Source organism: Scyliorhinus canicula, chromosome 13, assembly GCF_902713615.1.
Source record: "Scyliorhinus canicula chromosome 13, sScyCan1.1, whole genome shotgun sequence".
NCBI classification, from domain to species: Eukaryota; Metazoa; Chordata; class Chondrichthyes; order Carcharhiniformes; family Scyliorhinidae; genus Scyliorhinus; species Scyliorhinus canicula.
In genome coordinates, this window is record NC_052158.1 from 7,599,790 (window position 1) to 7,616,826 (window position 17,037).

The 17,037-nt window shown below is 46.4% G+C and overlaps 1 protein-coding gene across 5 annotated transcripts in view; it reads right to left on the reverse strand.

Annotated features, from left to right (window-relative positions):
* Window positions 1–15,869: 15,869 nt before the first annotated feature.
* LOC119976297 (butyrophilin subfamily 3 member A3-like) overlaps window positions 15,870–17,037 on the reverse strand; it is a 33,556-nt gene continuing 32,388 nt past the window's right edge. For 2 of the 5 annotated variants that reach the window (XM_038816729.1, XM_038816726.1), the window contains 2 exons: window positions 16,905–16,931; window positions 15,870–16,634 (listed from right to left, as the gene is read on the reverse strand). In XM_038816729.1, coding sequence (XP_038672657.1) covers window positions 16,102–16,634; window positions 16,905–16,931 — 560 coding nt within the window. In that variant the 3' untranslated portion in view covers window positions 15,870–16,101. The remainder of the gene's footprint in view (window positions 16,635–16,904; window positions 16,932–17,037) is intronic. The other 3 variants (XM_038816730.1, XM_038816727.1, XM_038816731.1) reach the window with 3 other exon arrangements.

Below are 17,037 nucleotides of genomic sequence, written 5' to 3' on the forward strand. Positions count from 1 at the left end.
GACATTGTAGAAGTGAACTATTTCCAAACACACCTCATAGGTAAAAGATAGCTATTTAGGATATATATTGATAGCTATTTAGGATATATATTAAGCCCCAGTTTTACCCATTTTAAATTAAGGATTTCAACACTCTCATAACCTCAGGTCATCTCAAAACATACAGCTTACAAAACAGCACAACACAGCATAATTCACTTTACTACACAAAAGAACCTGATACGTGCAAAAGCAGTAGAGATTAAAACAAACACTTTAATTGAACTAATGAATACATTTTTCAAGACAGTGTCCAAGGACAGGGCAGGCTCCATAGCAACAGCATGGCAACGACACAGTAACATGAAGGCTCTATTGTTATAACAGCTAAGTCAGCAAAAGACCAGTTCAAACTGGTCTTGACAACAGCACAATATTGCATTCTTTAACATACAGAAGTATGCAGACACGAAACAATTAGAACTAATGTTGCATATTTAAAATGGACGACTTGCCATCAAATCAGATGTGTTTGAGTCTAACCCAAATCAATTAGGATTATATTGGGGTGTAATTAGATGGCTTAAGACAGGTATGAAATAGTATAGATGTAACGCTTTGTTTGGCCATTTTTAGCTGGAGCTGGATCATTAACTGGAATTCTTTCTCTCTCTCTTTCTGGAATCAATCTACACTTTGACTGAACTATTTGCTCTCTTCATATTTCATTTTCAGACTTTGATTTCTAAAGTTATTGCGAGCTGTTTGCCTAAGCAAGTAGATCATTTCTGTGATTCTTTGAAAGCTTCAAATTGTCTACGAATTGCCTTTTAAATGACTTTCAATTGTAATCAATAGAAGACAAATAAAACAATTCCTATTTGCGCCTGAGAAGTTTTAACTTAAATTTCTACTGAGTTCCAGTAATCGCAAAGTGCTGCTGAAACCGCACGGTAGATCTATCAAACATGAACAATGTTTGCACGGTCAGTACTGCCTCCCTTTGAGCAAGAGCACCAGCTCACAGGGAAGAAGGGGCAAGAGCAGCGGAGCGCAGGAAAGAGGGAAGAGGAGGCAGAGGGAATGGCAATTGATCGGACATAGGGAGGGAGTAAGATCAACCCGGGAGGGGGGCGGCCACACGAGCAGAGAAAGCCAGCGGCAGGTGGTATAAGAGGAATGGGGGCCACGGCACATCTTCCAGACAGGAAGGAGTGTCTGAGGGAGGGCGGGGAGGAGTACCATAAGGGGGTTAATAGGGAGGGGTGAGCACACGGAGGGCGGGAAAAGGCGGGAGTAGAAAGGGGGATGGAGGGGGAAGGGGAACCACAGGCTGGCATGTTGGGTGGCCCCTGGACAAAGGGAAACCTCAGAGTGAGAACGGCAACCGTGGCCATTTTTGATGTCCCCCTAACTGGGGGAAACCCTAATATGCAGGGGCGCATCCACCAGTAATAGACACGAACAATGTTTGCAATGTTTTCCCACAGGAGGGGGCGAAACACCATCACCAGGATTATCACGTGGAACGTTTAGGGGACTTAATGGCCTAGTGAAAAGATCCAGTCTTCGGCCATCTGAGAAGTTTGAAAGCCGACATAGTCTTCCTCCAAGAGACACACCTGAGGGAGAAGGACTGACTGTGGGTAAGGAAGGGCTGGGTGGGACCATTCCTGATATGGAACGAGGGCTCGGGGGTAGCTATTTTGATAAGCAAGAGGACGGTGTTTACAGCGTCAAATATGCTCATGGATCAAAAGGTGTGGTATGTCATGGTCAGCACTGTCCTAGACGGGACACCAGTAGTCCTGGTAAATGTGCACGCGCCCAACTGGGATGATAAGGAATTTGTAAAGAAGACCATGACGGAAATCCCCGACATTGACACACACCAACTTATCATTGGGGGGGGGGGCTTTAACTGAGTACAGAACCCATTGATAAACCGATCAAACCCCAGAACAGGAAAAGCGACAGTCATTTCGAGGCAACTGGGAACGTTCATGGAGCAAATAGGGGATGTGGACCCATGGCGGGACCAGTGCACAAGGCCTGAACCGCATCAACTTCTTTATAGTGTGGAAAAGGGTGCTTCCAGAAATAGTCAAGAGTAGAATACTCCACGATTGTCATCTCTGACCACGCTCCACATTACGTGGATGTGAGGTTGGAGACGGGCCATGCCTAACGCCCATATGGAGGTTGGAACACTAACCTCTTGGTCAACAAGGTCTTCTTCCAGAAAATATCACAACCCATAGGCGACGTTAATAACAACCGGCATAGGGAAGTCTCACCTTCCACGTTCTGGGAGGCACTTAAGGCAGTGATTAGGGGAGAGATCATAGCCTCCAAGGCACTTAGAGATAGGGAAGACAGGGCGGCTAGGCAACAATTGATCGACTCCACACTGGAGATCGACAGAAGGTACTCCGAGGCCCCGATCCGAGAGCTTCTGCTGGAGAGGAAAAACCTACAAATGGACTTGAACCTGCTATCCACCAAGAAGGCAGTACACCAACTCCACCAGACATCGGGGGACCTTCTATGAACACGGAGAGAAGGCTAGCCGCTTGCTGGCTCACCAACTGAGAAAGCAGAGGACAGCAGAGGCAGACTGGTAGCCAATCCAAGAAAAGGTCAACAAAGCATTATGAGGCCTTCTACCGGGGACTGTACATCTCCGAGCACCCGCCCCCCTCCCCCCCGGACGGGGCCCCAGGCATGAAACAGTTCCTCGATGGATTGGCCATGCCAGTCATGGGGGTTGATAGACGGTGTAAAGAGAAATGGAAAAATATGTCCTTTGAAACATAGAAGTCTGGCAGAACCTGAGGTATGAGAAAATGTAGGGGAAAATCCCACGAAGGGTTAACAGCAGCTGCAAAAGAAGGTTTTGAAATGCAGATAGTCTTTATCAAACAGGCGTTATGAAACAGCTTGTATCAGCTCAAACTGCATAACTGATGCATGTCTTTCAAGTTAAAACAGATTGAACTTTTAGTTACATGAATAGAAACAATATTTCGCACCTTCTTTGAAGTTAATTATTTTAGTTAACAGTTATTAAAGAATTGCCAGAATCTTCAGTTGAATTAGGTGACAAATGTTTTGGTGTGAAATCCTGCTGACACCAGTTGAATTTGGGAAACTGGAGACGACATGTCCACGAGAACACAGGTTAACACCAAATAGGAGTCGAGTTCTGACAAGCTACGGGCACTATTTGGTAATAAAGCAACTTTAGAAGTGACAGGAACCAGATGTAACACCCCTCTAGAATCAAAGCACTTTTGAACATTACAAGGGAAAAAATGTAATCAGAGTTCGATCAACCAAAGTCATGCTCAACATGAATACATAGTCGTGGTAGAAACCATTCAGATGAAAGGTACCTTGAACAATCAAGAGTAAAATAGTTACTTTACGATAATGTCATATAAACTTCATAACTGCTAGAAGGAGAATATGAACCCTAAAATCGGGGACAGCCAGCAGAGTCAGCTCCCATAGCTCGGTACATGGGACGGATAGAACACAGAGACCGAGCGGAACAGCAAATCCATCTGAGGAAGACCAAAAGTTGAAGAAGAGAGATTGTCAAGGCAGACCTGAAGGTCTAACAACTGACCAGGAGGATCTGAAGAAAATATCTTTTTACCTTTCTGTAAAGACAGTGATTTCATCTTTTAAAAGAAAAAATATAATGACAAAATAACCTAAAGTTTTAACCTGAAAAAGTGGTTATTACTAAGTCTACCTTAGTTACTCAGCAATGCGGGAACCAGGATCAATGCTACTAAGTGGTAAGTAGATAAAATCTTCTATGAAGATATGGGCTATGCTGGAGAATAACTTGAAAACAGTTTGACCCGAATAGCACCCACCTAAGTCTGCATAGGAGCCAGGGAGTGAGAATCCCTGTTCACCATTCAGAATGTCTTATTGACCCTTTTTGGTACAGGGGGAATTCTATGAATAGTGGTGAGTTTTTACTTCAATGGAGGGAGCTGGAAGTGTCAATAGAATTGGGAGAGTTCATGGAGAGTATCAACTCCATGATGGTGGGGAAGGCGCCGGGACCTGACGGGTTCCTGGTTGACTTCGACAAAAAATTAGAACCAACTCTCGCTCTGCACCTGTGGGCGTTGTTCGCAGACTCACTAGCAAGGGGCAACTTGCCTCAAATGCTAACTCAGGCCACTATATCACTAATAGACAATAATAATAATAATCTTTTATTGTCACAAGTATGAAGTTACTGTGAAAAACTCCAAGTCACCACATTCCAGCGCCTGTTCGGGTAAACATGGGAATTGAACCTGCGCTGTTGGCCTTGTTCTGCATCACAAACCAGCTGTCTAGTCTACTGAGCTAAACCAGCCCTCTTAAGACAAAGACCCGATGGAATGTGGATCATCCAGACCCATTTCACTGCTCAATGTAGACGCGAAAATACTCGCGAACGTCCTGGTGACTGGAGAACTGCGTACTAGACGTGGTTGCAGAGGACAGGAAGTGCTTTGTCAAGGGTAGACAGTTAACTGGAAACATCGGATGGCTGCTGAATGTGATACTGACCCCATCCTGAGAAAGAACACAAGAGGTGATCATCTCCCTGGACACAGAAAAGGCCTTCGACAGAGTTGAGGTACTGGAGCGGTTTGGGCTCGGGACAGGGTTCACCTCATGGGTGCAACACCTATTCAATGCCCCCAAGTACTCCTGTACAACACCGCCAACTCTGAATAGGTCCAGTTGCACAGAGGCACCAAGCAGGGATGCCCACTGTCCTGGCTCCTATTCGCCATGGCAATTGAACATCATGCAATCGCCGTGCGAGACGCAAGGGCCAGGAAAGGTATCTGAAGAGGAGGCAGAGAGCACAGAGTCTCACTCAATGCGGATGATCTGCTCCTCTCCATCTCGGACCCTCAGAACGCCACAAAAGAAATCATGAAGCTCCTGGAAGAGTCCAGGGCATTCTCGGGCTACAAACTCAACCTGGACAAAAGTGAGGTCTTCCCAGTGAACCCGAATGGGGGAGGGACAGAGCTGGATGGTCTCCCATTTAAAATAGGCCGAAACAAACTCCATTACCTGGGGATTGGACACGGATTCACAAGTGGATTATGATCAGTCGGGTGGAGGAAGTTAAAAAGGACCAGCAGAGATGGGATCCACGCACGCTTTCCCTGGCAGGGAGAATGCAGACGATCAAGATGAACCTACTGCCAAGGTTCCTCTTCCTGTTTAAATCCGTACCGATTCATTCCCATAGAATAGACAAAGGCCTTTTCCCATAGAATAGTCAAAATGATTATGGTTCTTGTGTGAGGGGGGGATATTGGGGGGGGGGGGGGGGGGGGGGGGGGAGAGAAAGAACCCAAGTATCCCTTAGACAACACTGCAGAGGAGAAGAAGCATGGGTGGCCTGACCCTCCCGAACTTGCAATACTACCACAGCCATAGCCGAGAGAGTGAAGGAATGGGTAAGGGAACCAAACATGGAATGGGTGAGAATGGAGGAGTCCTCCTGCACGGCAACGACCCTCCAAGCCCTCGCCACAAAAGCACTCCCCTCCCCGCCGGCAAAATACACATCCAGCCCAGTGGTAGTAATGACACAAAAAACTTGGAACCAACAAGTTTAACCGAGGTATCCAACATGGCCCCCACCTGCGGTAACCAGAGGATCCCACCAGCCATGCTAGACACCATACGTAAGAGGTGGAGACAGGACGGGGGGACGCTAGCGATCAGGGGTTTCTACACGGGGGGGGGGGGGGCAGACTTGCGATCTTAGAAGAGCTGACAGAGAGACTGGAAGTACCAAACAGACAGGAACACCGACATTCACAAGTCAAAAACGTTCTCCGCAGCAGCACAGTGGTGCTGTGGTTAGCACTCCTGCCTCATGGCGCTGACGACCTGGCTGCGATCCCGGCCCTGGGTCACTGACCGTGTGGAGTTTGCTCATTCTCCCAGTGTCTGCGTGGGTCTCACCCCCACATTCTCCGCAAGGAGACGACGAGGTACCCTAGAGCCCCGAGAGAAACGTTGGAGCTGCTACTGGACAGTATTAAAAAAGGGAACTGCAGGGACATACAAGGGTGACTTTTACAAAAGACGCACACACCATTGGACAGAACAAGGCAGAAATGGAAGGACGAATTAGGGAAAGAAGTAGGGTGGGGACTCTGGAGTGAAGAGCTGAGCGGGGCCAACTCCACCTCCTCCTTCGCAAGGCGAAGCCTCATGCAGCTTAAAGTGGTGCACAGAGTACAGCTGACCAGAACCTGAATGAGCAGGTTCTTCCCAGAGGTGGAGGACAATTGTGAATGGTGCCAGGGAGGTCCAGCCAACCACACCCACATGTTCTGGGCCTGCCCCAGGCTTGTCGGGTTCTGGACAGCCTTCTTCGAGGAGATGTCCACGGTTGTGGGGTGAGGTTGGAGCTGTGCCCGAGAGTAGCAATGTTCAGGGTATTGAACCAGCCAGAACTACATATGGGGAAGAGGGCTGACGCTCTTGCCCTCGCTTCCCCAATTGCCTGCTGATGAATGCTGCTCGGCTGACGATCAGCAGCACCATCCTGGCTGGTGGACCTATCGAAATTTCTCCATCTGGAGTTGTTGGATTTGGGGGGGGGGGGGGGGGTGCCAATAAGGAACTGCACATAAATTGTAAATAAAAATCGTTTCAGTCATCTCCTGTCCCGTGTAAACCGTAAACTTCAATAAACATATTTATTTTTAAAAGTCTGTACCGACCTTTTGAAAGAGAACCCTATCCCACTCCCTCGCTCTATGAAATGAAAATGAAAATCGCTTATTTTCACGAGTAGGCTTCAATGAAGTTACTGTGAAAAGCCCCTAGTCGCCACATTCCGGCGCCTGTCCGGGGAGGCTGGTACGGGAATCGAACCGTGCTGCTGGCCTGCTTGGTCTGCTTTATAAGCCAGCGATTTAGCCTTGTGAGCTAAACCAGCCCCTAAACTAAACTATCCCCATAGTACCATAACCCCACCGAACCTGCACACCTCTCGGCACCAAGGGGCAATTTTATCACGGCCAATCCACCTACCCTACCTACCCTGCACATCTTTGGACGTGGGAGGAAACTGGAGCAGCCGGAGGAAATCCACGCAGATATGGGGAGAAAGTGCAAACTTCACAAAGACAGTCACACAAGGCCAGAATCGAATCTGGGTCCCTGGCACTGTAAGGCAGCAGTGCTAACCACTACACTACTGCCGCTCATAGAAACTGTTTTGTTGGTAGATGTGGGTTGTCATACATCTGCACCGTCAATGTTCAGAAAATCTACAAGCTAAATTCTAATGCCATGTCATAGTTAAACAGGCACGGCAAAGTCTGCTGCAGAAACAATCTAGATTCCAAACCACTGCACCCATCCTGCCAGCCCGAGGGTTTCACTAAAGTCCTGTCCACTGTCCCAGACATATCCACACATTAACCACCTGGACTGTAATGTGTGTTCTTAATGTAATATTAATTAGATTATAATTATTTTTGTGTTTCTTAGGTGTTAAGATCACTCTCGCCCAATCTGAAATTGTGTAGATATTGTGCGAGACAGACGAGTTAGCACATCCAGCCCAGAATAAACAAAACAATGGCCCAGGACTTCTACTTGGCAGAGGGTTGTATCCTAGAGGCACCCCAGGTGATGTGATGGAGGACCCCTCAGACTTCCTCATGAAAAGTCAGCACAGGAATTGCCAGGAAAGTTTCAACTTTCAATTTGCAAATGCAAACATACAAAAAATGAGCAGAAGTCGTCCATTTGGCCCCTCGAGCCTGCTCTCCCATTCAGTAAGATCAAGTTGTACTACTTGCGTCGAGTTCCACATCTTCCAGCTACCCCCGATAATCTTTGATTCCCTAACAAGAATCTGTCTGCCTCAGCCTTAAAAATATTCAGTGATTCATTTCCACCGCCTTCTGTGGCAGAAAGTTTCAAAGTCGCACAACCCTCAGAGATAACATTTCTCCTAATCTGTCCTACAAGTGGCTCCTAATTCTGGGCTCACCCACAAGAGGAAACATCCATTCAGCATCCACCTTTTCAATATCATTCAGGATCTTATATTCTTTAATCAAGTCACCCATCGCTCTTGTAAGAAGCCAGCCTTACCCTACATATGGAAACCTCTGCAATTTTAAGTCAGGGACTTTGGATGATTCGGACCACTCCCCCCCCCCCCCCCCCCAAGTATCCCCAAAACTGAAATTCCCCCCCCCCCCCCCCCCCCCGAGCACTCTGAAAAACCTCCAGCCTGACTCATCCGATCCTACTGGCTTTCACTAATTTTTCAAAATATTTTTGTGGCAGATGGTTACATGAAGATTCTGCCTTCATTTCCCGAACTTGGACTGCACTGAAGACCCCCACATTTCTCAACAGACTTGGCTCACAAGTGAGAACATGTGAAGTTCCTGTCTAAGGCATGTTATGGGAGCGGCGTTTTCAGAACCCCAAAATGTATCATGGAGTTCAACCAACCTCTCCCTTTAATGTATTGTTGCTTTTGAAGCACACGGCTTGGTCTCCAGGTGTGGTATTACAATTATGGACACGTGGGTTTTTAAACACAAAAACAATGCTTATTCCATGAATTCAACTTAACCTTCTTAAATAAACATTGGATCTTTTAACACCCCTTACTTAAAATAATACAACACTAAATAATCCTTCAAAATGTTCCTTCAAACCTCCAAAAGACTTAACACCTTTAAACAGAAACCCATCAGGTTAAAGACATTACTATTATGAGTTTAAAATCACCCAAATGATTCAGAGATAATCTTTCCTGGCAGAGATCACAGCAGATCCAGCTTACTGCAAACACAGACATGTCATAATATACAACAGCCGGATGCGGACAAGGTAGCTGCCATCACAGCTATGAGAACACCAGAAGACAAGAAGGAGGTCCTCCGTTTTCTGGGTATGGTCAATTTTTTTAGGGAAATTCATCCCTAACCTCGCCTCTCATACCACGGCTCTCAGGAATCTGGTCAGGAAGATGACAGACCTCCAATGGCTCCCTGCCCACGAGCGTGAATGGAGGAAACTCAAGGCAAAACTGACCATGGCCCCGGTCTTAGCTTTCTTTGATCCAGCAAAGGAGACCAAAATTTTGACCAATGCCAGTCAATCCGACATTGGAGCAGTGCTCCTTCAACGTGATGAGGCCTCATCATGGGCCCCCGTTGCGTATGCGTTGCGTGCGATGACCCCCACGGAGCAGCACTACGCGCAGATAGAAAAGGAGTGCCTGGGCCTTCTGACCGGTGTTGTTAAATTTCACGATTATGTCTACGGTCTTCTTCAATTCACCGTCGAGACCGACCATCGCCCACTGGTCAATATAATACAGAAAGACTTGAACGATATGACGCCTCGCCTCCAGCGTATTTTTCTCAAGCCGTCGGCAATATGACTTCCAGCTGGTATACACCCCAGGCAAGGACCCCATTGGTGCTGACGCTCTCTCCAGGTCAGTCAACACTCCATATGACCCAGCGGGATTTGTCTGCCAGGTTGACGCCCATGTGGCATTTGCGGCCTCCAATCTACCTGCCTTGGATGAACGCCTAGTCCAAATTCGCCGCAAAATGGCGGCTGACCCCCTGCTACAGCATGTCATGCGCCACCTAACGGACGGGTTCTATAATGTCAGAGATGATCTGGCGGTAGTAGACGGGGTTTTTCTAAAACTGGACGGCATTGTCATCCCGCCAGCTTGTCTTGGAACAACTACACGAGGGCCACCTGGTCGTGGAAAAGTGCCGCTGACGGGACCGAGAGGTAGTGTTCTGGCCCAGCATTAATGAGGACATAGCCAACACAGTGCTCTTCTGCCCAACTTGTCAACGCTTCCAGCTGGCCCAACCACGTGAGACACTGCAGCCCCATGAGTTGGTCACGTCACCATGGACCAAGGTGGGCATCGACCTATTCCACGCGCTGGGCAGAGACTATGTCCTGATCGTAGACTACTTTTCAAATTACCCGGAGGTGATATGGTTGCATGACCTTACCTCGTCTGCAGTCATTCGTGCATGTAAAGAAACCTTTTCTCGACACGGCATCCCGCTCACGGTTATGTCGGACAATGGCCCCTGTTTCACCAGCCAAGAATGGTCCAGCTTTGCCAGGCGGTACAATTTTGCCCATGTAACGTCCAGTCCCCTGTACCCCCAATCCAAAGGCAAAGCAGAGAAGGGCATACATATTGTCAAGAGTCTCTTGTGCAAGGCTGCCGATGCTGGGTCTGATTTTTACCTTGCCTTGCTAGCCTATCGCTCCGCCCCACTGTCCACTGGCCTGTCGCCAGCCCAACTACTCATGAATGGCACCCTGAGGATGACGGTGCCGTCCATCCATGTCCCAGACCTCGACCACGTTCCGGTTCTTCTCCGGATGCAGCTGTCTTGTGCACAGCACAAGGCGGCTCATGACTCCCGTGCAGCTGATCTCCCTGCTCTGGCTCCAGATGACAACGTCCGAGTCCATCTCCCGGATGGTGGCTGGTCTGCAACTGCTGTTGTCCTTCGGTAGGTGCCCCCCCCGCTCTTCCTGTTCGTCTACCTGATGGCTCTGTTCTGCGCCGCAATCAACGCGCCCTTCGCCTCGCCCTCCTGCTGACCCTGCCACGGACTATGCAGAGCTCCCTGTCACTCTGCCTCCCCCTGACTGTGATGCAGTCCAGCCCGCTCCTGAACCGGCGGCTCTCGACCCACCCTTGAGGCGGTCGACCAGAATTCGTCGCCCACTTCAGAGACTATATTTAAGAACTTTTCAAATTGATGGACTCTCTGAATTGTTTTGTTGCTTTGTTTGATCGTTTTCCTAGTTTGTATATAATGTTGATCTTGTTACTCTTGTTGCATACTGCTTCTCTGCACCAGGCACCTTCCCATGTAAATAGCTTAGTTCTTATGTACATAGTCATGTAAATATGTCTTTGCACCCCACACGTAGTTAGGAACATTATCACCACACATTATTTATTGCCACAAACATACATTTTTTTATAAAAGGCGGATGTCATAATATACACCAGTATATCATGGTGCAGACACACACACTGATGGACACACATTAGGACCAACCAACATCGCAGCCAATCACCAGTTAGAGCACACTCACTATAAAGACAGAGGGCATCAGTTTTCCCGCTCATTCGGGATGCAGCCTTTCAGATTGACAGAGCTTACAGCACAGGTCTTCATCGTGTGCTGAGTGCATAAACTGGTTAGGATAGGCATAGGTCTTTAGTTTAATCTAATATTGTGTTAACCCACAGTGAAAGTATGTTCAACAGTTTCTAGCTTAATAAAATAGTGTTGTACTATTTTAAGTGTTGGTAGCCTGTAAGTGTTCCACGGATCCAGAGCACCCAACACATCAAGACACACCCAAGCGCTTTTTCTCAAAACTGAAACTAAAACACCCAAAAAGCAAATGTGAGCTCATCTCAGCTCCCTCCATCCTCTAACATCACATCAGTAATATGAGCTGCTCTATTTCAGCAAAGGTTTATACCAACAAAAAGGAAGGACGGTAGAAAGAGGGAAAATCGACCGTGGATATCTAAGGAAATAAGGAAGAGTATCAATTTGAAGGAAAAAGCATATGAAGTGGCAAAGATTCCTGGGAGATTAAAGGACTGGGAAATATTTAGGGGGCAACAGAAAGCTACTAAAAAAGCTATAAAGAAGAGTAAGATAGAGTATGAGAGTAAACTTGCTCAGAATATAAAAACAGACAGTAAAAGTTTTTACAAATATATAAAACAAAAAAGAGTGGCTAAGGTAAATATTGGTCCTTCAGAGGATGAGAAGGGAGTTTTAATAATGGGAAATGAGGAAATGGCTGAGGAACTGAACAGGTTTTTTGAGTCGGTCTTCACAGTGGAAGACACAAATAACATGCCAGCGACTGATAGAAATGAGGCTATGACAGGTGAGGACCTTGAGAGGATTGTTATCACTAAGGAGGTAGTGATGGGCAAGCTAATGGGGCTAAAGGTAGACAAGTCTCCTGGCCCTAATGGAATGATCCCAGAGCGCTAAAAGAGATGGCTAGGGAAATTGCAGATGCACTAGTGATAATTTACCGAAATTCACTAGACTCTGGGGTGGTCGCGGTGGATTGGAAATTAGCAAACGTGACACCACTGTTTAAAAAAGGAGGTAGGCAGAAAGCAGGAAATTATAGGCCAGTGAGCTTAACTTCGGTAGTAGGGAAGATGCTGGAATCTATCATCAAGGAAGAAATAGCGAGGCATCTGGATAGAAATTGTCCCATTGGGCAGACGCAGCATGGGTTCATAAAGGGCAGGTCATGCCTAACTAATTTAGTGGAATTTTTTGAGGACATTACCAGTGCAGTAGATAATGGGGAGCCGATGGATGTGGTATATCTGGATTTCCAGAAAGCCTTTGACAAGGTGCCACACAAAAGGTTGCTGCATAAGATAAAGATGCATGGCATTAAGGGTAAAGTAGTAGCATGGATAGAGGATTGGTTAATTAATAGAAAGCAAAGAGTGGGGATTAATGGGTGTTTCTCTGGTTGGCAATCAGTAGCTAGTGGTGTCCCTCAGGGATCCGTGTTGGGCCCACAATTGTTCACAATTTACATAGATGATTTGGAGTTGGGGACCAAGGGCAATGTGTCCAAGTTTGCAGATGACACTAAGATGAGTGGTAAAGCGAAAAGTGCAGAGGATACTGGAAGTCTGCAGAGGGATTTGGATAGGTTAAGTGAATGGGCTAGGGTCTGGCAGATGGAATACAATGTTGACAAATGTGAGGTTATCCATTTTGGTAGGAATAACAGCAAACGGGATTATTATTTAAACGATAAAATATTAAAGCATGCCGCTGTGCAGAGAGACTTGGGTGTGCTAGTGCATGAGTCACAGAAGGTTGGTTTACAGGTGCAACAGGTGATTAAGAAGGCAAATGGAATTTTGTCCTTCATTGCTAGAGGGATGGAGTTTAAGACTAGGGAGGTTATGTTGCAATTGTATAAGGTGTTAGTGAGGCCACACCTGGAGTATTGTGTTCAGTTTTGGTCTCCTTACTTGAGAAAGGACGTACTGGCACTGGAGGGTGTGCAGAGGAGATTCACTAGGTTAATCCCAGAGCTGAAGGGGTTGGATTATGAGGAGAGGTTGAGTAGACTGGGACTGTACTCATTGGAATTTAGAAGGATGAGGGGGGATCTTATAGAAACATTTGAAATTATGAAGGGAATAGATAGGATAGATGCGGGCAGGTTGTTTCCACTGGCGGGTGACAGCAGAACTAGGGGGCATAGCCTCAAAATAAGGGGAAGTAGATTTAGGACTGAGTTTAGGAGGAACTTCTTCACCCAAAGGGTTGTGAATCTATGGAATTCCTTGCCCAGTGAAGCAGTTGAGGCTCCTTCATTACATGTTTTTAAGGTAAAGATAGATAGTTTTTTGAAGAATAAAGGGATTAAGGGTTATGGTGTTCGGGCCGGAAAGTGGAGCTGAGTCCACAAAAGATCAGCCATGATCTCATTGAATGGCGGAGCAGGCTCGAGGGGCCAGATGGCCTACTCCTGTTCCTAGTTCTTATGTTCTTAATCGCATTATGAAAGGGAGCCCATCAGAACTAATAAATGAAGACACTATATATGCCCCAATAAATGAATGGCGGAGCAGACTCGAAGGGCCAAATGGCCTCCTCCTGCTCCTATTTCCTATGTGTCGAAGTGAACCTCTTCCATCCGCACAAACACACCTCTTTGTGACATTTGACTCTAATCGCAAGACACTGACGTATTTTTTTACTACATCGACGACAATTTGGGTTTCATCCGACACATTTTGAGGACAGGGGTATTAAACCTTGACCTTTTGAATACAAGAAATGAAAGCAGATTGTTTGTTTTAAACAACTTCCAGCGCCTTGCAGGTGGGAATTGTGATGGGCCCCGACTCATACTTCAGTTGTTCAGAACATCTGGATCAAACAGTTGTCCAAACAAGTTGTTTCCGTTTTCAAGGTGACTTCAGCCAATCAATGCTCGTTAGAGCTGGAAGCGGTATTGGATCCGTTGCAGGAGTCGGCAGGAGCGCATTCCCACCAACTCCACCAGATGGCGCCGAGCATCCATCATCCTGAAAATTCCAGCCTATGTATTTCTCATCAGGAATGTTGTATGTTATTAAATACCTGAGGACGGTTCTCATTTTTGGAGCACAACTTGTAACCTATTTATATTTTTAATACGAATGAGTGGGGGAATGAGGAGATCAGGCTAAGATGGAGTTGTGTCAACTGGTCAAATTTCCTGAGGAATATTACCAGAATATCAAACAACACGAGAATACTATTGTACAAAGGGCAATCAATCTGAAATCAAAAAACACTTTCTCTCTCTCTCCAGAGGTAACGCCAGACTTTGCTGAACCATCGTGACTGGAAGAGACCAAAGAACAAAAGACGAGAAAACGTAGGAGCAGCCCATCGAGTCTGTTCTGTCATTCAAAGAGACTACGGTTGATCTGATATAATCCTCAACTCCACTTTCCCACCTTATCCCCATGACCCTTGTTTCCCTTACTGATTAAAATTCTGTCTATCTCAGCCTTGAACATACTTAACGACACAGGCTCTAAGAATTCCATAGATTCACAACCCTCTGAGAGAAGAAATTTCTCATCTCTGTCTTAAATGGGCGGCCTCCTTACTCTGAGATTATGTCCTCTGGTCCTAGACTCTCCCACAAGGGAAACATCGTCTCAGCATCTACCCTGTCAAACCCCCTGAGAATCTTATAGGTCTCAATAATGTCACCTCTCATTCTTCTAAACTCCAATGAGTACAGGCCCAACCTACTCAACCTCTCCTCATGATAAAATCCCTCTATACCTGAGATCAACCCAGTGTACATTCTCTGGACTGCCTCCAATGCCTGTCTATCTTTACTTAGATAAGAGGTGGGGAATGGGGTAAGGTGTGCAGAAACGTGTATCTACTTTAGATTTCCAGCATTCCCAGTATGTTTCTTTTCGATGTATTTCACTTTTCTGGCAACTGCTGAACTCTCATTGATATTTGCTCCAAATATGGGCTTCATTTCCACCTGCAGCTGGTCTTGGCCCACTTGTACAGCTGGCATTATGGAGCAGCAGTTTTACTGGATGATTTCCACCCCCCCCCCCCCCCTCCTGCCACCTACACCTTCCGGTCACAATGGTTCAGACTGTTGCCATGTCCCCTGCCCCACTTCAAAATATCCAGCAGAGCCATGTCTCGTGTAAAATGCCGGCCCTCCTGTGATGAAAGGGTGCAGCATTGGATGAAAGGCCATTTCAGTGTAAAAGGGTGAGTTGGTGTGGGGGAGGGTGGTGCCAAAGCTGGATTATATACAGTGTCATTGAAAGGATGGACATTCAGTCAGATGGATTGCAGCATTGCACAACTGGGTCTTGAGGGAATGGCATTTGTTGGGTTGCAAGTTGGGTATGGGACAATGTCAGGCGTTTCCTTTACAGGAATCAATGATGCTGTCGCATGTTGAAACTCTGTTACTTGCATTTTCCTCGTTCATATCGCCTATGTAATTGAAATAGAACTGCTTACGATCAAAGTAAAAACTTTCAAATATGAAAAATCAAATATTCTGAGACTTCATGAAAATGCAGACATTGTTCCCTTTCAATATCTAGATTTCCCTCTCAGGCTTTCATGTTGTGGGAGCAGAGTGAGACATGGAAACACAGAATTCCCAGCTCCAGACTGGGAAAGAGGTGAAGAGATGGAGGATGAGGTTTGATTGCCTGAAGCAGGGAATAAATGATGGAGAGACGCAAGATATTTAATTTACTTTTTAATTTTAATCCTCTGACATTGCTATTTGCCATGTTTTTATTTACAGTCTGCCTGTGATTTTACAATTTGGAACTTAAATGACACATTTCGTGACAACAGGTTGTCAATGGTTGTTTCTAACCTACAACCTCTGACCTCTGCTCCTGACCCGAGCTAATCATGGGGTCAAGTCATTGTGCTGTCTGGGATGATGTGACCATCCGAGGCCCCACCTCTTTTATAGATCTGGCTTAGAACTGGAGCAGATTCTCAGCAACCTATTTTCACCCCAAGTTTCAAAAAAAGGATAAAGTTTCTCGGTGAACTTATTCCCAGTGAAGGTGTGGAGACGGGACTTGGTATCCAAACTGAAAAATGAAATTGTTCCAGACTCATAATTCAGGTAAACTCCCACCTTCCCGGGAATCTGACCGACATAGATAGTGGATCGAGGAAAGTAGTTTACATAAATCAGTTTTTCAATCCGCCCGATGGTCCAGAATCCGGTGTCCAGATTCAGTCTGACCCATCCCTTCCTCTCCACAGATTCTGCGGCTACTCCCAGGTTCCAAAACTGATTTCCCGTCACCTCCACCTCCCAGTAATGTCTCCCCGATGTGAATCCCTCTGACCCCAGCACACAGGACCAATAGGTGAACTTCTTCCTGGTGTCAGTGAGACTCCTCCCAGTCTGTATCCGTCTCAAACTCTTCAGATCCCCAGACACCTCGAGCCAGGGATTCGCTGTTTCCACATCCAGGGTCACAGAGACTGGGAGAGAAAGGGGAGAATTAGAGCGATCCACGCCAATTGGGGTATTTGCTACAATCATTTACAATATCCCTAAAATCTCTTCCAACTCACAAACAGCCAAAATAGAGCAATCCCATTTGGCGGAGTGGGGGGGGGGGGGGGGGGGGAATAATCTAAATCAGGTCAACTTTTTGGGCATTAACACGGAATTATTCAGGAACTGTACTTCTATTTTTTTCATAAATTAGGACACGGTCTTATTGAATTGTATCATGGTTCCGTACTTACCATAATCTATCTTCACTTCATCATAACCTGCAGGGAACAAAGAATATTTCACATCTCAACACTTCTTGCTGACTCAGCTAAACTACAAACTGCATCCTCACAGATTAGGACAAAGAAATTCCCAACACGGTGG